Here is a 20,454-nt window from a genome sequence, read left to right as displayed (position 1 = left end):
GGGCATTTGGTCTAGTGGTATGATTCTCGCTTTGGGTGCGAGAGGTCCCGAGTTCGATTCTCGGAATGCCCCTTTTTCCTTCCCGACTACATTTTGGTGTGCTCGAGAGCTATATCTGGATTAAACTAAGCACGCACAAACTTTTTGATAGGAGCACTTTATTTCTGGATTAATACTATGCACGCACATACTTTTTTTTTAAAAAAAATTTCCTTCTTCTACTTGATATAAACTCCATATTATGCAAATCTACAACATCAACGCAAAATGCACGAACAGTACGTAAGCACAACGATTGCATGATGGTCAGAGCAGAAGAGTGAAGAGTGAGCAGATAGGAACCACACACAACCCGTACTTCAGTCAGCTCGATCACGAGACGACGAACACCCTGAGCTCGCCTCTGTCCCCGCGGGTGATGCGGGTGTCGCCGTCGAGGTAGGTCACCTCGAACTCGCCGCTCCCGGTGCTGGAGGACGGCGGCCGGAGGTTGTCCGGGATGCGGGGGACCTCCAGCGGCGGCAGCTGGGACAGGTTCCCCTTCGTCTTCACCGTCGTCTTGTCGAATGTGATCTTTATGCCCGAGGTGCCTGACAGGGAGCATGCACGGCAGTGATAGCAACGACCATCAGAAAAAGTTCAGGATTGATTCAGGCAATGGAGCTAACGAACTGTCTGAAGAGATTGCCAAGAAGCTGGCGTATATGGCATCTTTCATGGGAATTGATCTGTGTTTGCATGAACATGATGGTTGCAATTAGCAGGAACTGATCTGTTTTATGTGGTCTAAACAAATTTGCAGGATTGCCTTATCAAGAACATTAATAAGCATATTCGTGTGCTCAGCTGTTTCGAGAAGCTGGAAAAGTAGCAGGCGACAGTGACTCACCGATGATCTCGAACTTGTGGGCTAGCGTCGCCGTCAGCTCCACCGGCGGCAGAGGCCACGGCGCGCCGAGCTCGACCTCGACGATGTTGTCGAAGTCCTTGCTGACAACGTCGATCCTCTGAAACACCTGACAAGCAAAACGCCGACAAGTTTCAGAATCGATCAAGACCCAATTTCACCACGACAAATTCAGTTGAATTTACTCAAGATTGTCTGTTCCTGACCTGCCCGAGGGTGATGGGGAGGAGCCGGCCGGTGGGCGGGCCGGGGCGGCTGCCGCCGAGCGTCCGCGACGAGAACGCGCTGCTGTACACCAGCCTCCACCGCCCCTGCAGCATGTCGATGTCCCTGTCCAGGTCGACGGGGCCGCCCGCCGCCGCCTCGAGCGCCCGCGCAGCCGCGTCGGCTCGGTCCAGGTCCTCCTGGCTCGCCGCGAGGCCCCGGTTCAGCCCGGACACCGCGCTCTGCATCCAAAATCAAGCCACGCCACGCAGTTCAGATTTCAGAAGGCGAGCAACTGAACCGAGCAGGCATGAACCCTTCAACCAGGGCGAATTCCCTCGCGGCCGCCGATCACTGACCAGAAGCTTGACTTTGAGCGCAGTCACGGCGTCGTCATCCGCGCCGGCGCTGGCGTCCGCGTAGCCCACATCCGACGGCGCCGCGGTGGTGGCGCGGACGGACAGCAGCCGCGTCTTCCTGCCACCAGTACCACTCCTCCTACCACTCGCCCACCACGGCTTCCCGCTCCTTCTTCCGGCGGGGTGAACCAGAGGCCGAGCGCTAGTCGAGGCGCAGCAAGACGACGCCACCGCCACGGCCATGGCAGCTAGCGCTAGCAACAACCCTTCACCTTAACCTACCTAGGCCACTATACCAGACAGCACAAGCAAAGCAATGGCGAGCTGGGTCGTCGTCGTCGGCTCGTCGCAGCTCGCATCGCAGGAGGCCGCGCGAGATTTTCCGTCGAGCTCTTGAAGGGGAGGAGGAAAAATTTTCTGTGGTCAGCGGCTGGGGTGGTGGGGCCGAGGGAGTGGAGCAGGTTGGGACGCGTGCGCGCGTAGGGGACGCGCGAGGAGGCGGTTGCATTTGTGTTGTACGCTTCCGTAGAGCGCTGGCACATTCCGAGGATATCGCCTTCCCGAATGTTCCGTTTTCCTACGGGCGTCTCTGGCCTCTCCCACGTGGCGGGATGCAATTCGCAGGACGAGGTAAGGCGATCGTCGTGGGCCCCCACATTGTGGGGTCCATCCGGGCTGGAATTCTGGGCCGTGTTAGGCCCAAGTAGGATTTCTTTTTTTTTTTTTTTTTTTTTTGACAACACCGCCTCCGAGTTCGCGAAGAGGAAACCGACGCAATCGAACTCCGGCGAAACTGCGCTCTCCGGCCGCCAATGGAGGGAAGCATCTCAGGTGAGCCGTTATGCCCTAAACCTCACGTGTCTCCCTCTGTGTGTGTGTGTGTGTGTGTGTATGGGAGGGGGGGTGGAGGGCGTCGCTCGCGGTTCGTCGAAATGTATGCGAGAGTCTTTTTGTGTGGGAGGTGTTCGATGAAATGCCTCAACGAGAGATTGGTGGTTCGCTGAAGCAGGAGACGCGCTGACGTGGGGGCCGTGGACTACATCACGGCGGACATCATCGGCGTCGTTCTACACCTCATGCCGTGCGCCGTTGACCGCCACAGGGTGCGCTCCGTCTGCCGCTGGTGGCGCGCCGCCGCGGCCATGCAGCGCCCGCCACCGTCCTTCCCTATGCTCGTGTTATCCCGGTTCAGCTTCGCCAGCTTCTCCAGTTTCTCGCCCGCCATGGTGATGACCGCCTTGCGCCGCATCCCGCTGCCTTCGGACGTGAGCATCCGCTGGGTGGGATCGTTCGACCAGTGGCTCGTGGGAACGCGACCCGGTAGGGAATGCGAGGATGCAGACGGCCGTTGCTTCTTGGTGAATGCCTTCTCAGGGAAGACGATGAATCTACCAGCGCCGTGTGCCTTCCATTTCTTCGATTACTTCCGCAAGACTCTCCCCATCGTCAACACCTCGGGCTTTATCAACATCGTTATCCACGATCGGGAGTACTCCATGCGCTTCAGAAAGGTGGTCTTATCTGCTTCACCTGCCTCTGGCTCAATGTGCATCGTGGCTGCCATTTCTGGTTGCGCCCTTGCTCTTTGGCACCCTGGGATGACTTCGTGGTGCACGTGCAGGAGCTTATACGTCAACAATTCAACTGACATTGCCTTCTATCAAGGGAAGATCTACATGATCTGCAGATACTCTCGACATATCGTGTTCTTTGAGCCTGAAGAGGTTGATGGCAGAGTTATGGTATCACATGTTGAGCAGTGTATTACAGAGCCACTGCCCCTAGTCGAGGGTTGTGAGATAGACAAATGCAACATAGTGGAATGGCGTGGGAAACTAGTGCTGATCATCAGATATGCAGATAGTGACTGCGCAAACAAAGTGATTCAGAAAATTGGAATATATTCTCTGGACTTCAGCACAAACCCTCACAGCCTCACTGAGTTAAACAGCCTGGATGGTGATTGTCTCTTCATTAGTTCGTGCAGCAGCAAGTCCTTTCCTGCTTGTCAGTATGAAGGAGCCAAAGGTGATTTTGTGTACTTCGTTAGCAACTGTTGGCAAAAGACTACTAGTGACGACCCTTCTTTTAATGTACTTGTGTACAACGTGAGAGATGCTACAATGGCAACAATCCGTTTTATGGTACCTAAGGATAACTTTGAGCCGTTCACGTACAGCCCCTTGTGGCTCTTTCCTCCGTTTTGAATTCTTCTGAGAGAATCCGGTCAGATCATATCAAGACTATGACAGTGCTTATGTGACCTTATATGACTGTGTTCAAGTAAACCCGTGATGGTGTTCTCTTTCCTTTTCATGAACGAAATCTTCTGATGTTGGTTGTTCTCAAATACCTTCAGTGCATGTCAGTATGTCATAGATGTACTTTGTTTGCAAAATACTTAACAGTGCCCTGTTAACGCACTGTTATTGATCTACTGTATCTCTGATTTCACCTACAAAGTTTTGTGATGCACATATTAAGGCTCAGAAATTGCTCGAAGTCTATGGATGGCTTGATTCTTTGTTTCATGTAACTATGAAACTGGTGACTACGATACTTCGTTAGTTCATCCAAGAATGAAATATGCTGTTACATGTTTTATTTTTAGTTTTGGACGCTTATGATGCCCGATTGGCTTGTATGTTTATTCTTGAAGTTTGTGATCACAGTCAGAAGTTCAGTTTACTGTTCATGGTTTGTACTTGTTTGCTATTGTTTATGTTTGTTTCCAAAATGAGGCGTTATTTTGTGTCTTCGAACTAAGCTTTTAGTTTAGTGGGCCGCTAAGTTTACATGTACCTTCCGCCTTCATAGTCATGGCTGAAGTTCAAATGGTGCCTAAATTTGATTTGATCGCTGCCTTTTGACCCCTCAAATGGATATATGTGATTTCGCAAATCATGATCCTTTTCAATTTGGCCTTCTTTTGTCTGCACACTTAGTAATTTGATTGTATATATACTAAAGGGAAAAATAAATAAAATTTACAGCAAACTCTGGCAATTTCATAGCTTCATAAATTCATATCAGGTTACAGAAATTTTCACCAATTATTATAATTGGGAAGCAAAGTACATGCAGAAGACAAGAAAAGAAAATCAAGTACAAAAGGCTGCTTATTTAGCCTGATGGAATATCCAACAATCTATATATCAATTTCAAAGGCTGACACATCAAAGCTATCAGAGAGACCAGTTCCGGTCTTGAAGGTGATCTTCCCAGCAGATGACTCCTCAACATAGACCTCGACCACACTGAGCCACAGCATCAGCTCCTTGGTCTTCACCCCGGCAATCTTCTTCAGCTTGCCCTTCTCGACGAACGCTGTCACCTCGGTGGCGTAGGAGACGGTCTGCTTGATCTTCTTGAAGGTGTGCTCCTTCTTCTTCCTATGAAGAATCCACATGAAACCGTTCGCGCGGTTGTAGCCGAACTCCTCGATGTCGTCCAAGGGGAACAGGCCCTTGGGAATGCCGAGCTCCTGGAGCAGCTCAATGCACCTCTTCTTGCCAGAAGCGTCGCCATTGATGACGTCAGCACCGGCACGGTGGCTTTCGATGGTTTGGGATGCCATCTTGCCTGTTGAGAACTGAGAATGCTCAATTTGGACTATTGGAGCTTGTGAAAGTTGTGATCACTGGTATGAACTGTGAGCTATGGATCGTTAATGTGTTTTTGATGAAAAGTGTAGCGAGGAGGAGAGCTATATATAGGCAAGTGTCCTCACTCGTGGGTATTTGGGCTGAGATTATGGATGCAGTTTTTTAGTACACGGGTGTATGTATACCCGTTGCTTGCATGCTATGTAAATAGTCATAAAAAATTATAAAAAAGTTTAACAAGATAGTTTAATATGAGTTATATCACTCCACCAACATGCAAGTTTAAATTCAACTTCTACAAGCTATAGCAAAAATAACAAAAACAATTATGAATATGCGTATAGTTAGTTTTAGTTTTGTTTTTTACTGCAACTTGTAGAAGTTGAATTTAAGCTTGCATGTTTGTGGAGTGATATAAATCATATTAATCTATCTTGTCAAATTTTTTTTATATTTTTTAATAACTATCTAGATGATATGTAAGCACACGGGTGTACCTACATCCATGCGCTAAAAACTGTTTCTCCTGAGACTATAGAACAAGTGCACATATTTTGACTTGCTATTGTACACTGCAGCCCTGGAGCTGGACTTGGTAGACCAGATTAGACTAGCATTATGGCTGGTTCGTATGGTCAAGCTGGTCATGTTTGGACAGCTCTATTGATTTTATTCTTTTTTGTTTTTGTCATCGTGGATTTCATATTGTTATGGCTTGCTGCTAACGGATTGTTCTAGGAGTTGCAGTTCAGACTTCATAGAAGTCAAAATAGGTCTGCCTGTTTGTAGAGTGTCCAGCAATTTAGTTGATAATATAGGTGTTTGTTAAATGAAGCACTATTTGTAATTTTCCTTCCACAAGTACCCTTCATGTTTTTTATATGACGCCATTAACTTTTAGTCTATGTTTGACAATTCGTATTTTTTAAAAATTTTATTCAAATATGCAAAATTATAAGTTATATTTAAAGTTCCTATAACAATAAATCAAATTATAACAAAATAATTTAGAACTATATAATTTATTTTGAATAAGATGAATGATCATAAGCAAAAATAGGGAAAGATATCCTATTTAAAATAATATAGGTGTGAACAACATAGTGATAGTCTGTACTTGAAGACTCTAGACGATATAATATTTGCTTTATACTAAGGTTATGTTTGTTTTCACTTAGAATTATTATTATCGAGCTAAATTACTATATTATTATAAACTAAAATAGTTAATGGATGATAAGATGATTAATTATTTTAAATTAACCAAGGTAGTGCGTCTTTAGCCACCTAATAATCTTAAAAAATAACTTAGAGCAGCCTACCATATTATGATAATCTGGACTCGGTATTACTCTCTATTTTGTATTTTAAGTCACTTTATATTTGTCTTAAGTTAATATCTTCAAGTTTGACTAAATTAAGAAAAAAATATACTAACACCCACAACACCAAACTAATTACTTAAATTCCACCATTGAATATATTTTATGTTATATTTATTTTGTGTTAAAAATATTGTTGTTTTCTTCTTAAACTTAATCAATCTTAAAGATATTTGACTTAGCATAAACTTAAAGTAACTTATAATATAAAATTGATGGAGTATAATAATATGTCACATGAACCTATTTATCATTCTAATAATCTATATTATAATAATCCCAAGTGAGGATAAATAGAGCCTAAAACCAAATGGCTAACTGAGTGTTCCAAATTCAAATGTCTAACTGAGAGCATGCTCAATAGCTTGTCTATTTTTGACTCCTAAAAATCCTAATTATTGAGTATCACCTGGTACCACCCAAGTATTAGCTGGTACCGATGTAATATTATATTTGATACTGGTGAGATATCATATTTGATAACTTGTAGAATTTGTTCCGTTACATAACACGATATCGTAGTATAGCTGCCCCCCAAATAAAATCCCAAAATATTGTTTGTTTGCCACATAGGCAGTGTGGAACCGGTTAGTTAGAGACCGAAAAATAATGAGTTTAGGAATTCTAATTATTGTTGATGAGAAAAAGAGACCGATGGATTTAATTTTTCAACAAGAATCCCCTACTTTTAAATTAGGATTCATTTACGAAGGCGGTTTGGCATGCTCATTTATACAAACTGATTCGCTGGACGAGGTAACGCGATCCTCATGGCGATGAGGTGGGCTGATGGGCCGTTTTCAGGCCCAACTACAATCTATATATAAGGATCCCAGAGGCCATTCGGCCCAATTAGTTTCGCTTTCTTTTTCTTTAGAAATATTCGCAGGAGAGACTTGTGTAGTTGCGTTGCCGTTCCGCTCGCCTCCACGAGATCAAACACCACGACGACTTCGCGAGGAAGAAACCGACGCACCCAAACTCCGGCGAAACCTGAGCTCCCCGGCCGCCATGGACGGTAGCATCTCAGGTGAGCCCTCGTACCCAACCCCCCCTCTCTCTCTGAATCCCTCCGCGTGGGTGGCGTGCTTGTTCGCGGTTCGTGGAAATGTCTGCGTGGGTTTTGTGCGCGAGGTGTTTCGATGAAATGCCTCACAGGAGATTGACGGTTCACTGCAGCAGGTGACGCGCTGCCGTGGCAGCCGTGGAAGAACATCTCGGCGGAAATGCTCGGCCGCGTGCTCGGCAACATGCCGAGCCTCGCTGACCGTGTCAGGGCGCGCTCCGTCTGCCGCTCGTGGCGCGACGCCGCGGCCACCCAGCGCCTGCCGCTGCCCCTCCCTATGCTCGTGTTCTCCCGGTTCAGCTTCGCCTGCTTCGCAAGCTTCTCCCCCACCATGGAGATCACCGAATTCAGCAGCATCCCGTTGTGCAAGGACGCGACCATCTTCTGGGTTGGATCGTTCGACGAGTGGCTGGTGGGGATGCGACGCAGCAGCGAACGCAAGGCCGACGGCCATTGCTTCCTGGTGAATGCCTTCTCCCGGGAGACGATCCGCCTACCACATCCGCGTGCTTTCCATTTATTGGGTCACTCCTGCAAGGCTCTTCCTATAGTCAATACCTCACATCCAATTCATATCAATGTCCATGCACCAGAGTACCCGATTCATTTCAGAAAGGTGATCTTATCTGCTCCGCCTGCCTCTGGCGCAATGTGCATTGTGGCTGCCATTTCTCATAATACCCTTGCTCTCTGGCACCCTGGGATGAGTTCATGGTCCGTGTGCCGAAGCATTAGAATCAATGTTTCAGCTGATATTGCCTTCTACCAGGGGAGGATCTACATGGTCTCTGCAAATCCAACGGGCCTGCTCATCCTGTTCTTTGAGCTTGAAGAGGTTGACGACAGAGTTACGGTCTCATATGCTGAACAGTGTGTTACAGAGCCGCTACCCCTAGTGAAGGGTTGTCTGGTACATCAGTGCTGCATTGTAGAATGGCATGGGAAACTAGTGCTGATCATAATGTTTGCTGATTGTGACGTCCTAAAAATAACTATTAGGAAAATTGGGATATATCCTCTGGACTTCAGCACAAACCCTCACAGCTTCACTGAGATCAACAGCTTGGATGGTGATTGTCTCTTCATCAGTTCGTGCAGCAGCAAGTCCTTTCCTGCTTGTCAGTATGATGGAGCCAATGGTGATTTCGTCTACTTCGTTAGCAACTATAACCAACAGACTACCAGTTCTGATCCTTCTTTTGATGTACTTGTGTACAATGTGAGAGATGCTAAAATGATAGAATTCCCTGTTTTGGTACCTAAGGACAACTCTTGGCCATTCTTGGACAACCTGTTGTGGCTCTTTCCACCGAAATGAATTCTTCTGAGAAAATCCGATCAGATCATATCAAGAGTATGACAGTGCTAATGTGGCCTCGTATGACTGTGCTCATGCAAGCCAGTGATGGTGTTTTTCTTTCCTTTTCATGACCGACATCTTCTACTGTTGGTTGTTCTCAAATACTTTGAGTACATGTCATAGATCTACATTGTTTGCAAAATACTTACCGGTGCCCTGTTTACGCACTGAAATTTTGATCTACCTTGTCAGTGATTTCACCTACAAAGTTTGAAGTATATGGGATGGCTTAACCCTCTGTTTCTTGTAAATACGAAACTGATGACTACGATACTTTGATAGTTCATCGAAGAATGAACAATGCTGTTACATGTTTTTTCTAAAAAAAATTGGATGCTTATGATCTCTGATTGGCTTGTTTGTTTATTCTGGAAGTTTATGGTCACAGGCACAAGTTCAGTCTACTGTTAGTTGTCTGAACTTGTTTACCATTGTGTGTACTTATTTGTTAAGTGAGCAGCCTGCCTTTAGTCATGGCTGAAGAGCGAATGGTGCCTAAATTTGACATGATCAATGCCTTTTGACTCCTGAATTGGATATCTGGTATTGGCAAATCATGAATTCATGATGTTTTTCAATTTGCCCTTTTTTTTCTGCACAGTTCGTAATTTTGTTATATATACTCTAAAGGTAAAACAAATAACATTTATAACAAACTCTGGCAATTTGACGTGTTCATAAATTCATATCAGGTTACAGAATTTTGCACCATTTATTTTAATTATGAAGCCAAGAACATGAAAAGAGAAGAAGAAAAAGTCCAACTAAGGAAAAAAAAACATAGGATATTTAGCCATTCGAAACTAGCCAATAATCTACACATCATGCTCAAAGGCTGACGCATCAAAGCTATCAGAGAGACCAGTTCCGGTCTTGAAGGTGATCTTCCCAGCAGATGACTCCTCAACATAGACCTCAACAACACTGAGCCACAGCATCAGCTCCTTGGTCTTCACCCCTGCAATCTTCTTCAGCTTACCCTTTTCGACGAGAGCAGTCACCTCGGTGGCATAGGAGACGGTCTGCTTGATCTTCTTGAAGGTATGTTCCTTCTTCTTCCTATGGAGAATCCACATGAAACCGCTCGCACTGTTGTAGCCGAACTCCTCAATGTCGTCCAAGGGGAACAGGCCCTTGGGAAGGCCGAGCTCCTGGAGCAGCTCAATGGACCTCTTCTTGCCGGCGGTATCACCATTGACGACCTCCGCACCGGCACGCTGGGTTTTGATGGTTTGTGATGCCATCTTCCCTATTGAGAAATGAGAGTGGTGAGTGGTGACAATGGTCTGTTTGGATCTTGTGTAGTTGTGATCAATAGTATAAACTATGAGGCTCTGTGTTTTGTGATGACAAGTGTAGAAAGAGGAGAGCCATATATAGTAATGCGTAGAAGTGTATCAAGTCCAGTGTCCTGAGTGGCAGCTGGGCTGAGAGCCTGAGACTAGAATAGGTGGACATATTTTGACTGGTGTTGTGCAAATTGCAATACAGACCTGAAGCTGAGCATGCCTTGGTAGACCAGAACAGAGTACCAGACAAGCATTGGCAGAATCGCTGGTCGGTCAATATGGTCATGTCTGGTTAGCTTTATTTGATTGTTTTCCTCTGACATTATTTATCTTATGGTGTGCGGCTAAATGGTTGTGCTATGCAGTTGCAGTTCAAAGATGTAAAAAAAGAGATGCCTACTTATTATGACTGTGTTCTTCTATGGATGAAAAATTATAGAATTTTGTGATAGTTATTTAATGATATGAACAAATAGAATTAACTACTACATAATTGAAAATCTACTTTAAAAAGGTGAGATGAACTTCTCTGTAGAAACGTTTTAAAAAATATTTAGCGGTTCAGAATGTGTGTGTAAACCAATGAATAATCTGCATTCTAGCACCCAAAACGAATGCAGCCCATGTGCACTGAAAAGTTCAGCATGGAAGTTCTTTTACTAGAAACAATGGCGCGGCTTTTGCCGCGCCCAATTAAGATTAGGTAAGTCCAATCTATTTGTAGTCTTATATAGGGTCATTGTTATATTCTAAGCAAATACCGATATCTTTGTATTATAACCACCACAATCATAGTTAATAGTATATAGTGTAGATAAGAATTTTAAAAATTTAATAACCTTACTTTCATTTATATCAATGCTAAAATATCCATACATATACAAAACATATATATTTATCCATTTATAAATCTAGACCTCCAACATAGCAGATGTTTAAAGACCGTGATTGAAACATAACCCATTTCAATGGAAAATCCACAACAATAAGGCGACACATGCTTAATTCAATGAGAGCAAGTTTAATAGTATAGCCAACTAATAGCTCAAATTCAATGAGAGCAAGTTCAATAGTATAGCCAACTAATAGCTCAAATTCAGCTAGAGCCAATCTGATAGCTAATTCATACAAGCTAACTACAAAACATGTACTACCATACCCCACTTAACCACTTGTTATATACAAATTATGTCTTGGAGTTTGTGCTGCAGCTGGCTACAATTTATAGACCATTTCTCTTCTCTCTCCTCTCTTATCTGCTTAAAATATGTTTATAACTGGCTTATAGTCTACTACTGTACCTGCTTTGATAACACATAACCTAGTTCATATGGGAAGTAATTGCCATAACGTATCCCATGCAATCGAGGAATATATGGATTTAAAACACAACGTTAATCTATCGTGACATGTTGCACCGGGAGTAATCCTTTGAGTAATTTCTTTATTTTATCATTTAGTTCTCAATTATGTAAATACTAGATTCCATATAAGTTAATTAATCAACATGTATTAAATCCACAACAGAACATCTGGGTGTGAACGAAATTTAAATGATCTAATTGCTGTCTAAAATCAAATATATGTCAGGTGAACAGGTTAATGAATCTGTAGATGAATAGAGTACACGAAACAGATTGCAACAGGTTGACTCTAGATAGCATCAATCGTCATATCGATACATCACGACATAAGTTCCGCTCAAGTATGAACTTCCCTTTGCAAGAGAGAATAGCTGATATAGTTTAGGTTGTAGTTTAATTGTGATGTGTAATAAAAACACAGAATGCTTCTCAGTTTTCATACAGATACATGTATTAAAATGCATTGGCATACTAAGAAAAGGGTAAATATATGAGATCTAGACACATACCTTATTTACCTCATCAATATCCAATGACAAACTTCTGACACCAGATAGGCTCGTGAGCATCCGATGGACATCAACAGCAGTACCGTAATCATGAAAATAATCAGAGAGATAAACTGAAGCCATGTCTTTCAGCAAAGGTACATCAGTACATGGTCTGTAGGACCAAACAATGTCAGAGCAGTGACGCTTGGAGTGGAAATGCAACAAGTGTACTGTGTTACCTATTAACTAAACCGGTATCATAGGTACTGATAGTCAAATCTTCAATTATCTAGGAAGAGATGTTATGATCAAGCAGGTTTGCAACTGTAATGCATGGCTGATCCACAGGTTAGCATCTCGTGGGTAAAATCTGTAGCTGCGGCTGCGGCTGCGGCTGCGGCATCTGAGCCAGAACCCATCTACCTAGCGTACGGGGTCACGGTGCCGCAGCAGAGTGTTGACGAACTTGTGGAACGCGAACCGCGCCGTGTCCTCCACCCATGTTTTGATCCCCCTCTTGCACTGAAAGATGTCGGCATTGATGCGGGGCAGGGAGCGCCAGGGTCACGCCAGCGCCGCGACAGCACGCACGTCCGCACAACAAGGGGCTTGCTCTGGTTCCATGAGCCGAGGAATCCTCTCAGGCGTTTCGTCGAACATGTGGTGGACGTGGATGTTGCAGAGAGCGTAAGAAGACCCAGAATCAACGGCGCGGCAAGATTTTAGGCCACGTTTAGTTCCCAAATTTTTTTTCAAAGACATTACATCGAATTTTTGGACATCTAAATAAAACATTAAGCATAGATGAACCAAAAAACTAATTGCACAGTTATGGAAGAAATGTTGAGACGAATCTTTTGAGCCTAATTCATCTATGATTAGCCATAAGTGCTACAGTAACTAACATATATTAATGACAGATTAATTAAGCTTAGAAGATTCGTCTCGCGGTTTCCAGGGTAGCCATAAAATTCGTTTTTTCGTTCATGTCTAAAAACCCTTTCAACATTCGATTATACATTTGACGTGATACTTCTCTAAAAAATTTCTCAATATAAACATCCCCTAGGATGGAGGTGCGCAAGGCGAGCAGTAGAATCTCATCGATCGAAGAGCGGGGGAGGAAGGAGCATTACCTACGACCGATGGCCGGAGGTCGGCGCTGGCGGCGTGCCTGATAAGCCCCCGGAAGACGACCAGAATAGAGATTTTGCAAGTTTATAAAAGGCCCCTTAAACTTTCTATATTTACAACCAGATATACCGCGCGATCATATCCGTTGATCCGCGATCGAATGGCTGCGTGCAAAGATTGCACGCTAGAATCACGTTGTGCCACGTGGCGCGGCTGGTTGCCCGAGAATCTCGCCACGATTCAATATATAGAGAGATGATCTGACTGAATACTGTTTTCTGCCCTAGTTTCTTGTTCAAAATTTTCAGCAAGCGAAATTTTCTCTCAGCATATATAGCTTAACTGCTAAACCTCTCCGACCAGTTCCTTATCCAGATAATCAAATGTCTTGTGATCATTATAGTGGCTGCTGCCCGTGAAGAACTTAGCCAGCATAATGGTTTTCAAAGAAAACTAAATGGGGAAATGGCAAACCGAATATTCGAAATTCAGATGGCTAACTGAAGCATCCAAAATTCAGAGCAGCATTCCCGTTTGTACGGAGTATCTGCACAAATGTTCAAGTCGTCAGTCGTTTCATGTTCATACAATAACGGTACAGGATTTCATTGTACTGCAGGATTCCTGGGAGTATGATAGCGTGCTTGCTTTATATACAAAGATGTTCTCCAATTTTTAACAGAAATAATGTCGTGATGTGTGGGGTTGAATTTTTACTCCTTACTTTATGACAGCTTCTTGAATCCAATATTTGCTTTGTCACAATTATTAGTTTGGTTTCAATAGAGCCAAAGCAGATGGAGACTGCAGCAGAAATCAACCTGGCTATTGAAGGTCCATATTTTAAAAGAGAAAATATGATCACTCAGCATCAGCAACAGCCTTCGAATTCCAAAACTAATAAACTCAGAACTTGCATGCACAGATGCACAGCAAAATAGTTATTTATAGGTTCAACAATACTTATTTCTCGGTTTAAAGTACAAAAACAACCATAAACACAAGAAAGAAACTAAAAAGGAAGATAAACCCAAGTATGCTGCCACATTCTGTAGTGTTTCCTCAGTGCCAAATTTGGGGTGTCAACACATTCCATCAGATGTTCAGTTCTTCTTCTTTACATCCCTAGCTCGAAGGCCGACACATCGAAGCTATCAGAGAGACCAGTGCCAGTCTTGAATGTGATCTTCCCAGGAGAAGAAGATTCATCAACATAGACCTCAACCACACTGAGCCACAGCATCAGCTCCTTGGTCTTCACCCCTGCAATCCTCTTCAGCTTCCCGTTTTCGACGAACGCCATGGTATTCAAATAGGTGTCAAAAACTTGATTTGATGTTTTTACAAAAACTTTTTGCAAACTAAACGGGACCTAAGCATATATGCATTTACGGACTTCGAGAGAATACGCCATGGTATTCATAATCAGTACGTAAAAATGGTCAGAGAAGGCTAGAAAAAGGCCATGACTTAAACTATTTTCTTCAGTCTTGACGACCCTCAAAAGAAGTCATTGGAGTATAGACTAAACAGCTGCCGGTCTCACTCAGTTGGCGCACACACAGTATGGATGAAAATATAATAATTTTCCAGATAATGTACTGAAAATACAATATTATATAATATTGCAATGAAGATTGTAATTTTTTCAATTGACTCTAAAAAACTAATCAACAAACTATAGCTCGCCAATCCAAGAAAATCCCCAGTTATTGATCAGCATCAACATCAATGGCGCCCCAGGTAATCGAGAGCCACCATGCCGGCGCCGGAGACCGTCATCACCGGCGACGCCGCGGCCTGCCGGGAGAAGTTCGTTGAGCTGCTCTGGGAGCGGAGGGCCTGTTCCCGCTAGACGACATGGAGGAGTTCGGCTACGAAAGAGACCCTTTGACTTATTTCTCCTATGACAAAGAGGCTAACACGTGGGCTTCATAGTCATTCGACTCATATCAACCACCAAATGAGCAATTTTTGAAAGTAACAGGAGGTTTTAGTAACTCTTGGTACAAAGGTACTAGGAAGTACTAAAATTTACGCTAAAATTTTTATGCCTTTTAGTATCAAATTAAGTACTCTTGTTAAATAGATCACGCAGAGGCATGGTTGAACTGGACATGCTTAAATATTAGGGATAGGTTTATGCATTTATATGAATTATTTTGTACACATCTATTGTAGATGCTAGATCACTTGTATTTTATGGGAATATTTTTTAATGAAATTTCATGGGAGTATTTTATGGGAACACTTGACCTATTATTATATAAATTTTACCGATAATTATTGTTTATCGCAGATAAGCATTACAACTTACAATGACGATAAATGAAACGTGAAAACCGTGAACTTTTTTAGATTATTAAGGAGGGATGTACTTTCCGTAAGCAAGAGTTTTTTTCATTATTAATGTGTTTTTGTTATATATGAGTATTATAATACTTTAATATATAAATCAAGAGAAATTTAAAACATTTTATTAAAAAATTTACTCTAATTAATATATATACATCCTCTATATGTCATGCCTCAATGAGAAATTTAACTTATTTTCCATTCGTAAGAATGATTGAGAATAGATTGGTCACTCATCCCTCGCATAGGGTTATGAGAAGAATTAAACCTTCTAAGTTAACAGCAACAAAAAAAATTAAAAGCCTCGTTTATTGGACGTCAGCCGACCCATGCGGCCGCCCGCCTCTCTAGGAGCACGTGCTCCACCGCACAACAACAGCTACAAAGTTTATCTAGTATATTTGATTTTAACAAAACACAAAAATTAAATGCTACAATAAACCCATGAAACAGTGTAATGAAACTATCCCATTAAAAGAGGTTGTTTCGTGTTTTAGTTTTTTAGACTAGTAGTATTGAAATCAGTGACTTGAAACTGGCCAGAAGAGTACTATAAACACCATTTTATTGAGAACTTAACACGTGGAACCGTCTATACTCCTAGATTAGCAGGATTAGACCAATCTCGATGTTCAGTTGTACTACATAATTCCAAAATTAATTATCTCGATAAAACGATGCAAGAAACAACTATTACAATGCAACGTTTTATTATACCATTTTCAAAGCTAAATAAAATATTTAATTACTACTGAAAGTTTGATTATAGGGAAAGAGTGTTTGATTGCATGAAACACCTCAAGCCCCTTAATACGAGTTTTACGGCTGGGTAATGGTGCCCAAACGTTTCATGACCATGAAACAAATTCTCTTTCTCCTCACAGTTTCATACAAATATTTTCTTTTATAGCGATCTGTCGTCTAATTAATATGCATCGCAAAACACCGTTGAAAACTGGCGTTGGTGGACCCACCAGTCGAGGGTAGCGGACGAGCCGTCGCGCCACGCCGATCCTCCGGCGGCCATGGATGCCGGCACAGAAGCCCCATGTGAGACTAACCCCTCGACTTTTTCGCAGTTTCGCATCCCTTCCCGTCCCCCTCGCGCGTGGTGTTGCCGACTTGCCGTCGCGATCGTGTCGGTGGTTGCAGGTGGCTGCGCAGGCAACCTGTTCGACGGAATACTTTCCTGATCGATGCCGAGATTTAACATCCCTCTCCCCGCGCAGGGCGGGATCTTCAGCGGCGGTCGTGGGCGGAAATACCGGGGGACATCATCGGCGTCGTGGTCGGGCGCCTCCCCTGCGCCGAGGACCGCGCCAGGCTGCGCTCCGTCTGCCAGGCGTGGCGCTCCGCCGCGGCGCGCCTCCACCGCCCGCCGCCGCCGCTTCCCCTGCTCGTCCTCTCTAACCTCACCTTCTCTGGGTTCTGCCCCGATGGGGCCATGACGGAGACGCGCCGCATCCCGATGCCCGTGGGGCTGGCGGCGGCTGGGGATGTTCGCTGCGTGGGATCGTGCGAAGGTTGGCTCGCCGTCGTCCAGCAGAAGAAAGCTCGCTACTTGGGCGATAGTGCGTGTTTCTTGGTGAATCATTTCTCTCGGCAAGTTGTCAGTCTCCCGCCCCCTTTTGTGTCCACCCATCTCGTCGATGTCTACTGCAGATCACTACCCATCATCAATGGCTCCGGTGTGGTGGAGTGCACGATCCATGCTGCCCAGTATGTGATGTCGTTCTGCAAGGTGATCCTGTCCTCGCCTCCTGACTCTGGCTCAATGTACACGGTGGCTGCCATCTCTGTGCACAGGAACGGAGCTAAGCTTGCCCTCTGGAGACCTGGGATGACCTCCTGGTGCATTTGCTATGGAGGCTGCATCAGTAAGTTCAGTGATGTTGCCGTCTACCAGGGGAAGTTCTACATTCTCAGTAAGCTCACCACAAATCTCTTTGCGTTCGAGATCACGGAGGATGGTCATGGGATAATGGTTTCTCGTGTTGAGAGGTGTGTCACTGAGCTGCCCCAGGTTAAGGATAGCTACGGACAGAGGTGGAACTTGGTAGAATGGCATGGGAAATTATTGCTAGTTGTCAGATACATAGGTGGTTCTGAAGGTTGGCACAACATTTGCAAGGTCAGCGTATTTGTGATGGACGTAAGCGCAAACCCTTTCATATTCACTGAGATCAGCAGCTTGGATGGCGATTGCATCTTCATTAGCCCATGTAGTAGCATGTCATTTCCTACGCATCATTATGATGGAATTGAGGATGATCTTGTCTACTTCATAGATGGTTATCTCTACCCTGCAAAAAATGCCCCCCCTTTTGACAAGTTTGTGTACAACATGAGAGATTGCGCACTGGCACCATTTGCGGTAGACATATCGGATGACAACTTTCGAGCATCAGATGGCAGGGTGATGAGTCCAACATGGTTCTTTCCTTCTGGATGAACTGCTCGAGATCAACTCTGATTCCAAGGAATCATGATTGTATAGGATACCTTGATGCTGCTTGGATGGAGCACCATTGTTTTGCTCTTTGAGAAATGAAAACACGTGTGTTGGTGTGTCTGATGTCTCAGTGCTTTCACACTTGTGGTATCTCATCTTTTGTATTTATGGCACTAGACTATTCTGCTATCTTTTTGTCGGTGAGGTAACCAGAAGCATGACTAGCAAAAAAAATACTTAATGTGATGGAACATTATGTTGTCATTATGAGAGTATGAATTACGTATCAATTTTTTACCTGCATGTGATAATTTTATTTCCTATTCATTCTGTGAGATTTGCCCGTCGATACCTTCTTTCTTTCTTTTTTACTAAAGATGTTATGTTCTTTAATCCCGTGTATTTTATTTTCTGCTTATAAGAATAGATGCTGACATTGATAACCAGTGTATGATTTGTGTTCTTGCTAGGCATTTTGTCATACATGCTCTGTTGGGATTTTGGACCATGCTACATTTTTAAGAATAGAAAGTAAAGTATGGTCACATGAGTCCTATTCTAAACAGCGTGATAAGCTGTGGATATTGTCTTCATTGTAGATGAATAAAATCTAATCTAAAATCTAATCAAATCTAAATAGATTTGTGCCATTCATAAATCTACTGTGCTCCATATGCAGTGACAATCATTGTGCCATTCATTCTGACAAGTTATCATTTTTCTGGACAAGAGGAAAACTTTGTGGCACTAAACAACTGGAACAATCTGGGGGTGCTGTCATGATTCATTCCTTTTAAATGAACCGTTGTGCATAAAAGTATCATTTTACTCTTGTATCTATGGTGTTTCGCTTTCTGATATCTCCATTCAACAGTTTGACTTGTGTTGCTTTCTGCATATTTTGATCTTTAAATGTGACAATATCACATTACAGCAATGATAAGTGTGCAATGTCCAAGTTACAATCTTGCAGTGGTTTCGCAGATGCAATCCATCATGTTCATGCAGTGTTTTCATTATTCATTCTCTGCATGGTGCATGCAATGCAACTATTGAAATATATTTATGAATAATTTCTAGTTTTACGCAGGCTAAACTGATCTGCTACATATTCAGTTGTTGGCATGTTATAATCGGTGATTATACGGTAAAGATTGATGTGCTATGAGGTCGCATATGTTTACACTCAGTTTGGGGTTTCATTTATTCAAAGTAAATATACGTGAGCTTATGACTTATGAGAATTCCTTGTTGAATTGTCTGATCACTTAAGGCATTAATTCTGTGCATTTGTAAGATCCCAAGTGTTCTACAGTCGACCAATTGTTTCTCTAATCTTGCATAGAACACAATAGTGTACAGGGAAAAAAAATCCTGTGTGCAGTAAAAAAACTAAAATGTGAGAATGACAATAGGCCTCATCTTTTGGCCTGAAATGCTGATGCTGCTGTCAAAATTTGAATTTGTAAACCTAATTTTGGATTTGTTTTTGAGGTTTCTTTAAGCTTCTTTTTCTTTCAGTGTTTAAGTCACTAAGAACACAAACATAAAGGTTTTAACTACAAAGTGTTACTATTTGCTTATGTTTGGCGTATTTTCGGCGTTTGGCCGATGGGCACGATATTTCATTCTTGTATCAATTTTTTTTTTCTTTATCCTTACCAGGGAGGCGCGGGAAGCCAACCGTCTGAAGACTGCTGGGTGACTGACAATGTGGGCCAGTCAGTCATGTAGTACGCGTGGGACCCAGTGATGATTACGTCAGCTTCGCTACTCTGTGGGGCCCGGATGTAAGTGGTAGCGAGGGGAAATTCAAAGCACCGGGCAACTACGCGGGTCGCGCTCAAACGGTCGGGACAGCTATAAATTGGAATTCTGGAACCCTCTCTCTCTCGTTCTCAAATCTTCTCGAAGTTTCCAGCACTCCCCTTGACCACCGCTGTTCTAGAAGCTTCCGGAAGGCGCAGTGAGGTTAGAGCTCGGGCGCTTCTTCCCGGAGTACGGCGATGGGTACCGGCACGGGCGCCGTCTCAGGTGATTCCCCTCGTTTCTCTCTCGCCGTGTAAACGGCCAAACGGGCGCGGTGGATTTAGACAAGGTCGTTTCGCTGTTTCTCTTTTTAGAGGAATAAATGAAAATGTATTTTTATAAATAAAAAATAATTTATAGATAAAACTTTTATATATGTGTTTATAGCGGCTCAAAAGTGAAATGGGTAAAATAAAAAATTAAGTTCTACAATTCAAATTTTGGCTTATAACCAGTTTCAACTGCGAATCGATGGGAGCTTTAGTTTCCAAAAAATTTCCCCACAAACATCACATCGAATTTTGAACACTTAAATAGAGCATTAAACATAGATAAAAATAAAAACTAATTGCACAGTTATGAAAAAATCATGAGACGAATTTTTTGAGTCTAATTAGTTCATAATTAGTCATAAAGTGCTACAATAACCTACATGTGCTAATGACAGATTAATTAGG

General features: G+C 43.3%; 6 protein-coding genes and 1 non-coding gene across 13 annotated transcripts; 4 read left to right on the top strand and 3 right to left on the bottom strand.

Moving 5' to 3' along the window:
• TRNAP-UGG lies at window positions 1–72 on the top strand. Its single transcript has one exon. It is a non-coding gene; the product is annotated as a tRNA-Pro (tRNA).
• LOC102712035 (plastid-lipid-associated protein 6, chloroplastic) lies at window positions 30–1,899 on the bottom strand. Its single transcript, XM_040528904.1, has 4 exons — window positions 1,471–1,899; window positions 1,114–1,353; window positions 890–1,016; window positions 30–590 (listed from the first exon to the last, which is right to left on the bottom strand). The coding sequence occupies exons 1-4, from the start codon at window positions 1,711–1,713 to the stop codon at window positions 373–375; spliced, it is 828 nt and encodes a 275-aa protein (XP_040384838.1). The 5' UTR covers window positions 1,714–1,899; the 3' UTR covers window positions 30–372.
• A 135-nt stretch (window positions 1,900–2,034) lies between these two features.
• LOC102711754 lies at window positions 2,035–4,082 on the top strand. Its single transcript, XM_040528562.1, has 3 exons — window positions 2,035–2,129; window positions 2,224–2,301; window positions 2,480–4,082. The coding sequence occupies exons 1-3, from the start codon at window positions 2,035–2,037 to the stop codon at window positions 3,675–3,677; spliced, it is 1,371 nt and encodes a 456-aa protein (XP_040384496.1). The 3' UTR covers window positions 3,678–4,082.
• Window positions 4,083–4,618: 536 nt separating this feature from the next.
• On the bottom strand, window positions 4,619–5,047 carry LOC102718217. Its single transcript, XM_006662961.2, has one exon. The coding sequence runs from the start codon at window positions 5,045–5,047 to the stop codon at window positions 4,619–4,621; it is 429 nt and encodes a 142-aa protein (XP_006663024.1).
• A 2,379-nt stretch (window positions 5,048–7,426) lies between these two features.
• LOC102711484 lies at window positions 7,427–9,112 on the top strand. The gene is made up of 2 exons (XM_015842475.1): window positions 7,427–7,487; window positions 7,637–9,112. The coding sequence occupies exons 1-2, from the start codon at window positions 7,469–7,471 to the stop codon at window positions 8,839–8,841; spliced, it is 1,224 nt and encodes a 407-aa protein (XP_015697961.1). The 5' UTR covers window positions 7,427–7,468; the 3' UTR covers window positions 8,842–9,112.
• Window positions 9,113–9,546: 434 nt separating this feature from the next.
• Window positions 9,547–13,247, bottom strand: LOC102717938. Of its 7 annotated transcripts, none has more exons than XM_015842408.1 (3): window positions 13,164–13,247; window positions 12,046–12,199; window positions 9,547–10,132 (listed from the first exon to the last, which is right to left on the bottom strand). In XM_015842408.1, exon 3 carries the CDS (start codon window positions 10,125–10,127, stop codon window positions 9,699–9,701), a length of 429 nt encoding a protein of 142 aa, XP_015697894.1. In that variant the 5' UTR covers window positions 10,128–10,132; window positions 12,046–12,199; window positions 13,164–13,247; the 3' UTR covers window positions 9,547–9,698. The 7 variants fall into 7 exon arrangements, with proteins under 7 accessions (XP_015697894.1, XP_015697897.1, XP_015697895.1 ...); XM_015842411.1 differs by having other exon boundaries at window positions 12,055–12,199; XM_015842409.1 differs by having other exon boundaries at window positions 12,046–12,079; window positions 13,164–13,244.
• Window positions 13,248–14,920: 1,673 nt separating this feature from the next.
• On the top strand, window positions 14,921–18,301 carry LOC102711205. Its single transcript, XM_006663510.2, has 2 exons — window positions 14,921–15,005; window positions 16,746–18,301. The coding sequence occupies exons 1-2, from the start codon at window positions 14,921–14,923 to the stop codon at window positions 17,966–17,968; spliced, it is 1,308 nt and encodes a 435-aa protein (XP_006663573.1). The 3' UTR covers window positions 17,969–18,301.
• The last annotated feature ends 2,153 nt before the right edge of the window (window positions 18,302–20,454 follow it).

Source organism: Oryza brachyantha, chromosome 11 (assembly GCF_000231095.2).
Source record: "Oryza brachyantha chromosome 11, ObraRS2, whole genome shotgun sequence".
NCBI lineage: Eukaryota > Viridiplantae > Streptophyta > Magnoliopsida > Poales > Poaceae > Oryza > Oryza brachyantha.
Note: the sequence above shows the minus strand (reverse complement) of the source record. Positions and strands in the feature narration are given on the sequence as shown.

Coding starts and splice junctions, on each gene's coding strand:
- LOC102718217 (XM_006662961.2), bottom strand. CDS start 5,047: ATGGCATCCCAAACCATCGAAAGCCACCGTGCCGGTGCTGACGTCATC.
- LOC102712035 (XM_040528904.1), bottom strand. CDS start 1,713: ATGGCCGTGGCGGTGGCGTCGTCTTGCTGCGCCTCGACTAGCGCTCGG. Junction 1,354..1,470: donor CGCTCAAAGTCAAGCTTCTG/GTCAGTGATCGG, acceptor TTTTGGATGCAG/AGCGCGGTGTCCGGGCTGAA. Junction 1,017..1,113: donor TCCCCATCACCCTCGGGCAG/GTCAGGAACAGA, acceptor TTTGCTTGTCAG/GTGTTTCAGAGGATCGACGT.
- LOC102711205 (XM_006663510.2), top strand. CDS start 14,921: ATGCCGGCGCCGGAGACCGTCATCACCGGCGACGCCGCGGCCTGCCGG. Junction 15,006..16,745: donor GCTCTGGGAGCGGAGGGCCT/GTTCCCGCTAGA, acceptor CTCCCCGCGCAG/GGCGGGATCTTCAGCGGCGG.
- LOC102717938 (XM_015842408.1), bottom strand. CDS start 10,127: ATGGCATCACAAACCATCAAAACCCAGCGTGCCGGTGCGGAGGTCGTC.
- LOC102711754 (XM_040528562.1), top strand. CDS start 2,035: ATGTTCCGTTTTCCTACGGGCGTCTCTGGCCTCTCCCACGTGGCGGGA. Junction 2,130..2,223: donor TCGTCGTGGGCCCCCACATT/GTGGGGTCCATC, acceptor ACCGCCTCCGAG/TTCGCGAAGAGGAAACCGAC. Junction 2,302..2,479: donor AATGGAGGGAAGCATCTCAG/GTGAGCCGTTAT, acceptor TCGCTGAAGCAG/GAGACGCGCTGACGTGGGGG.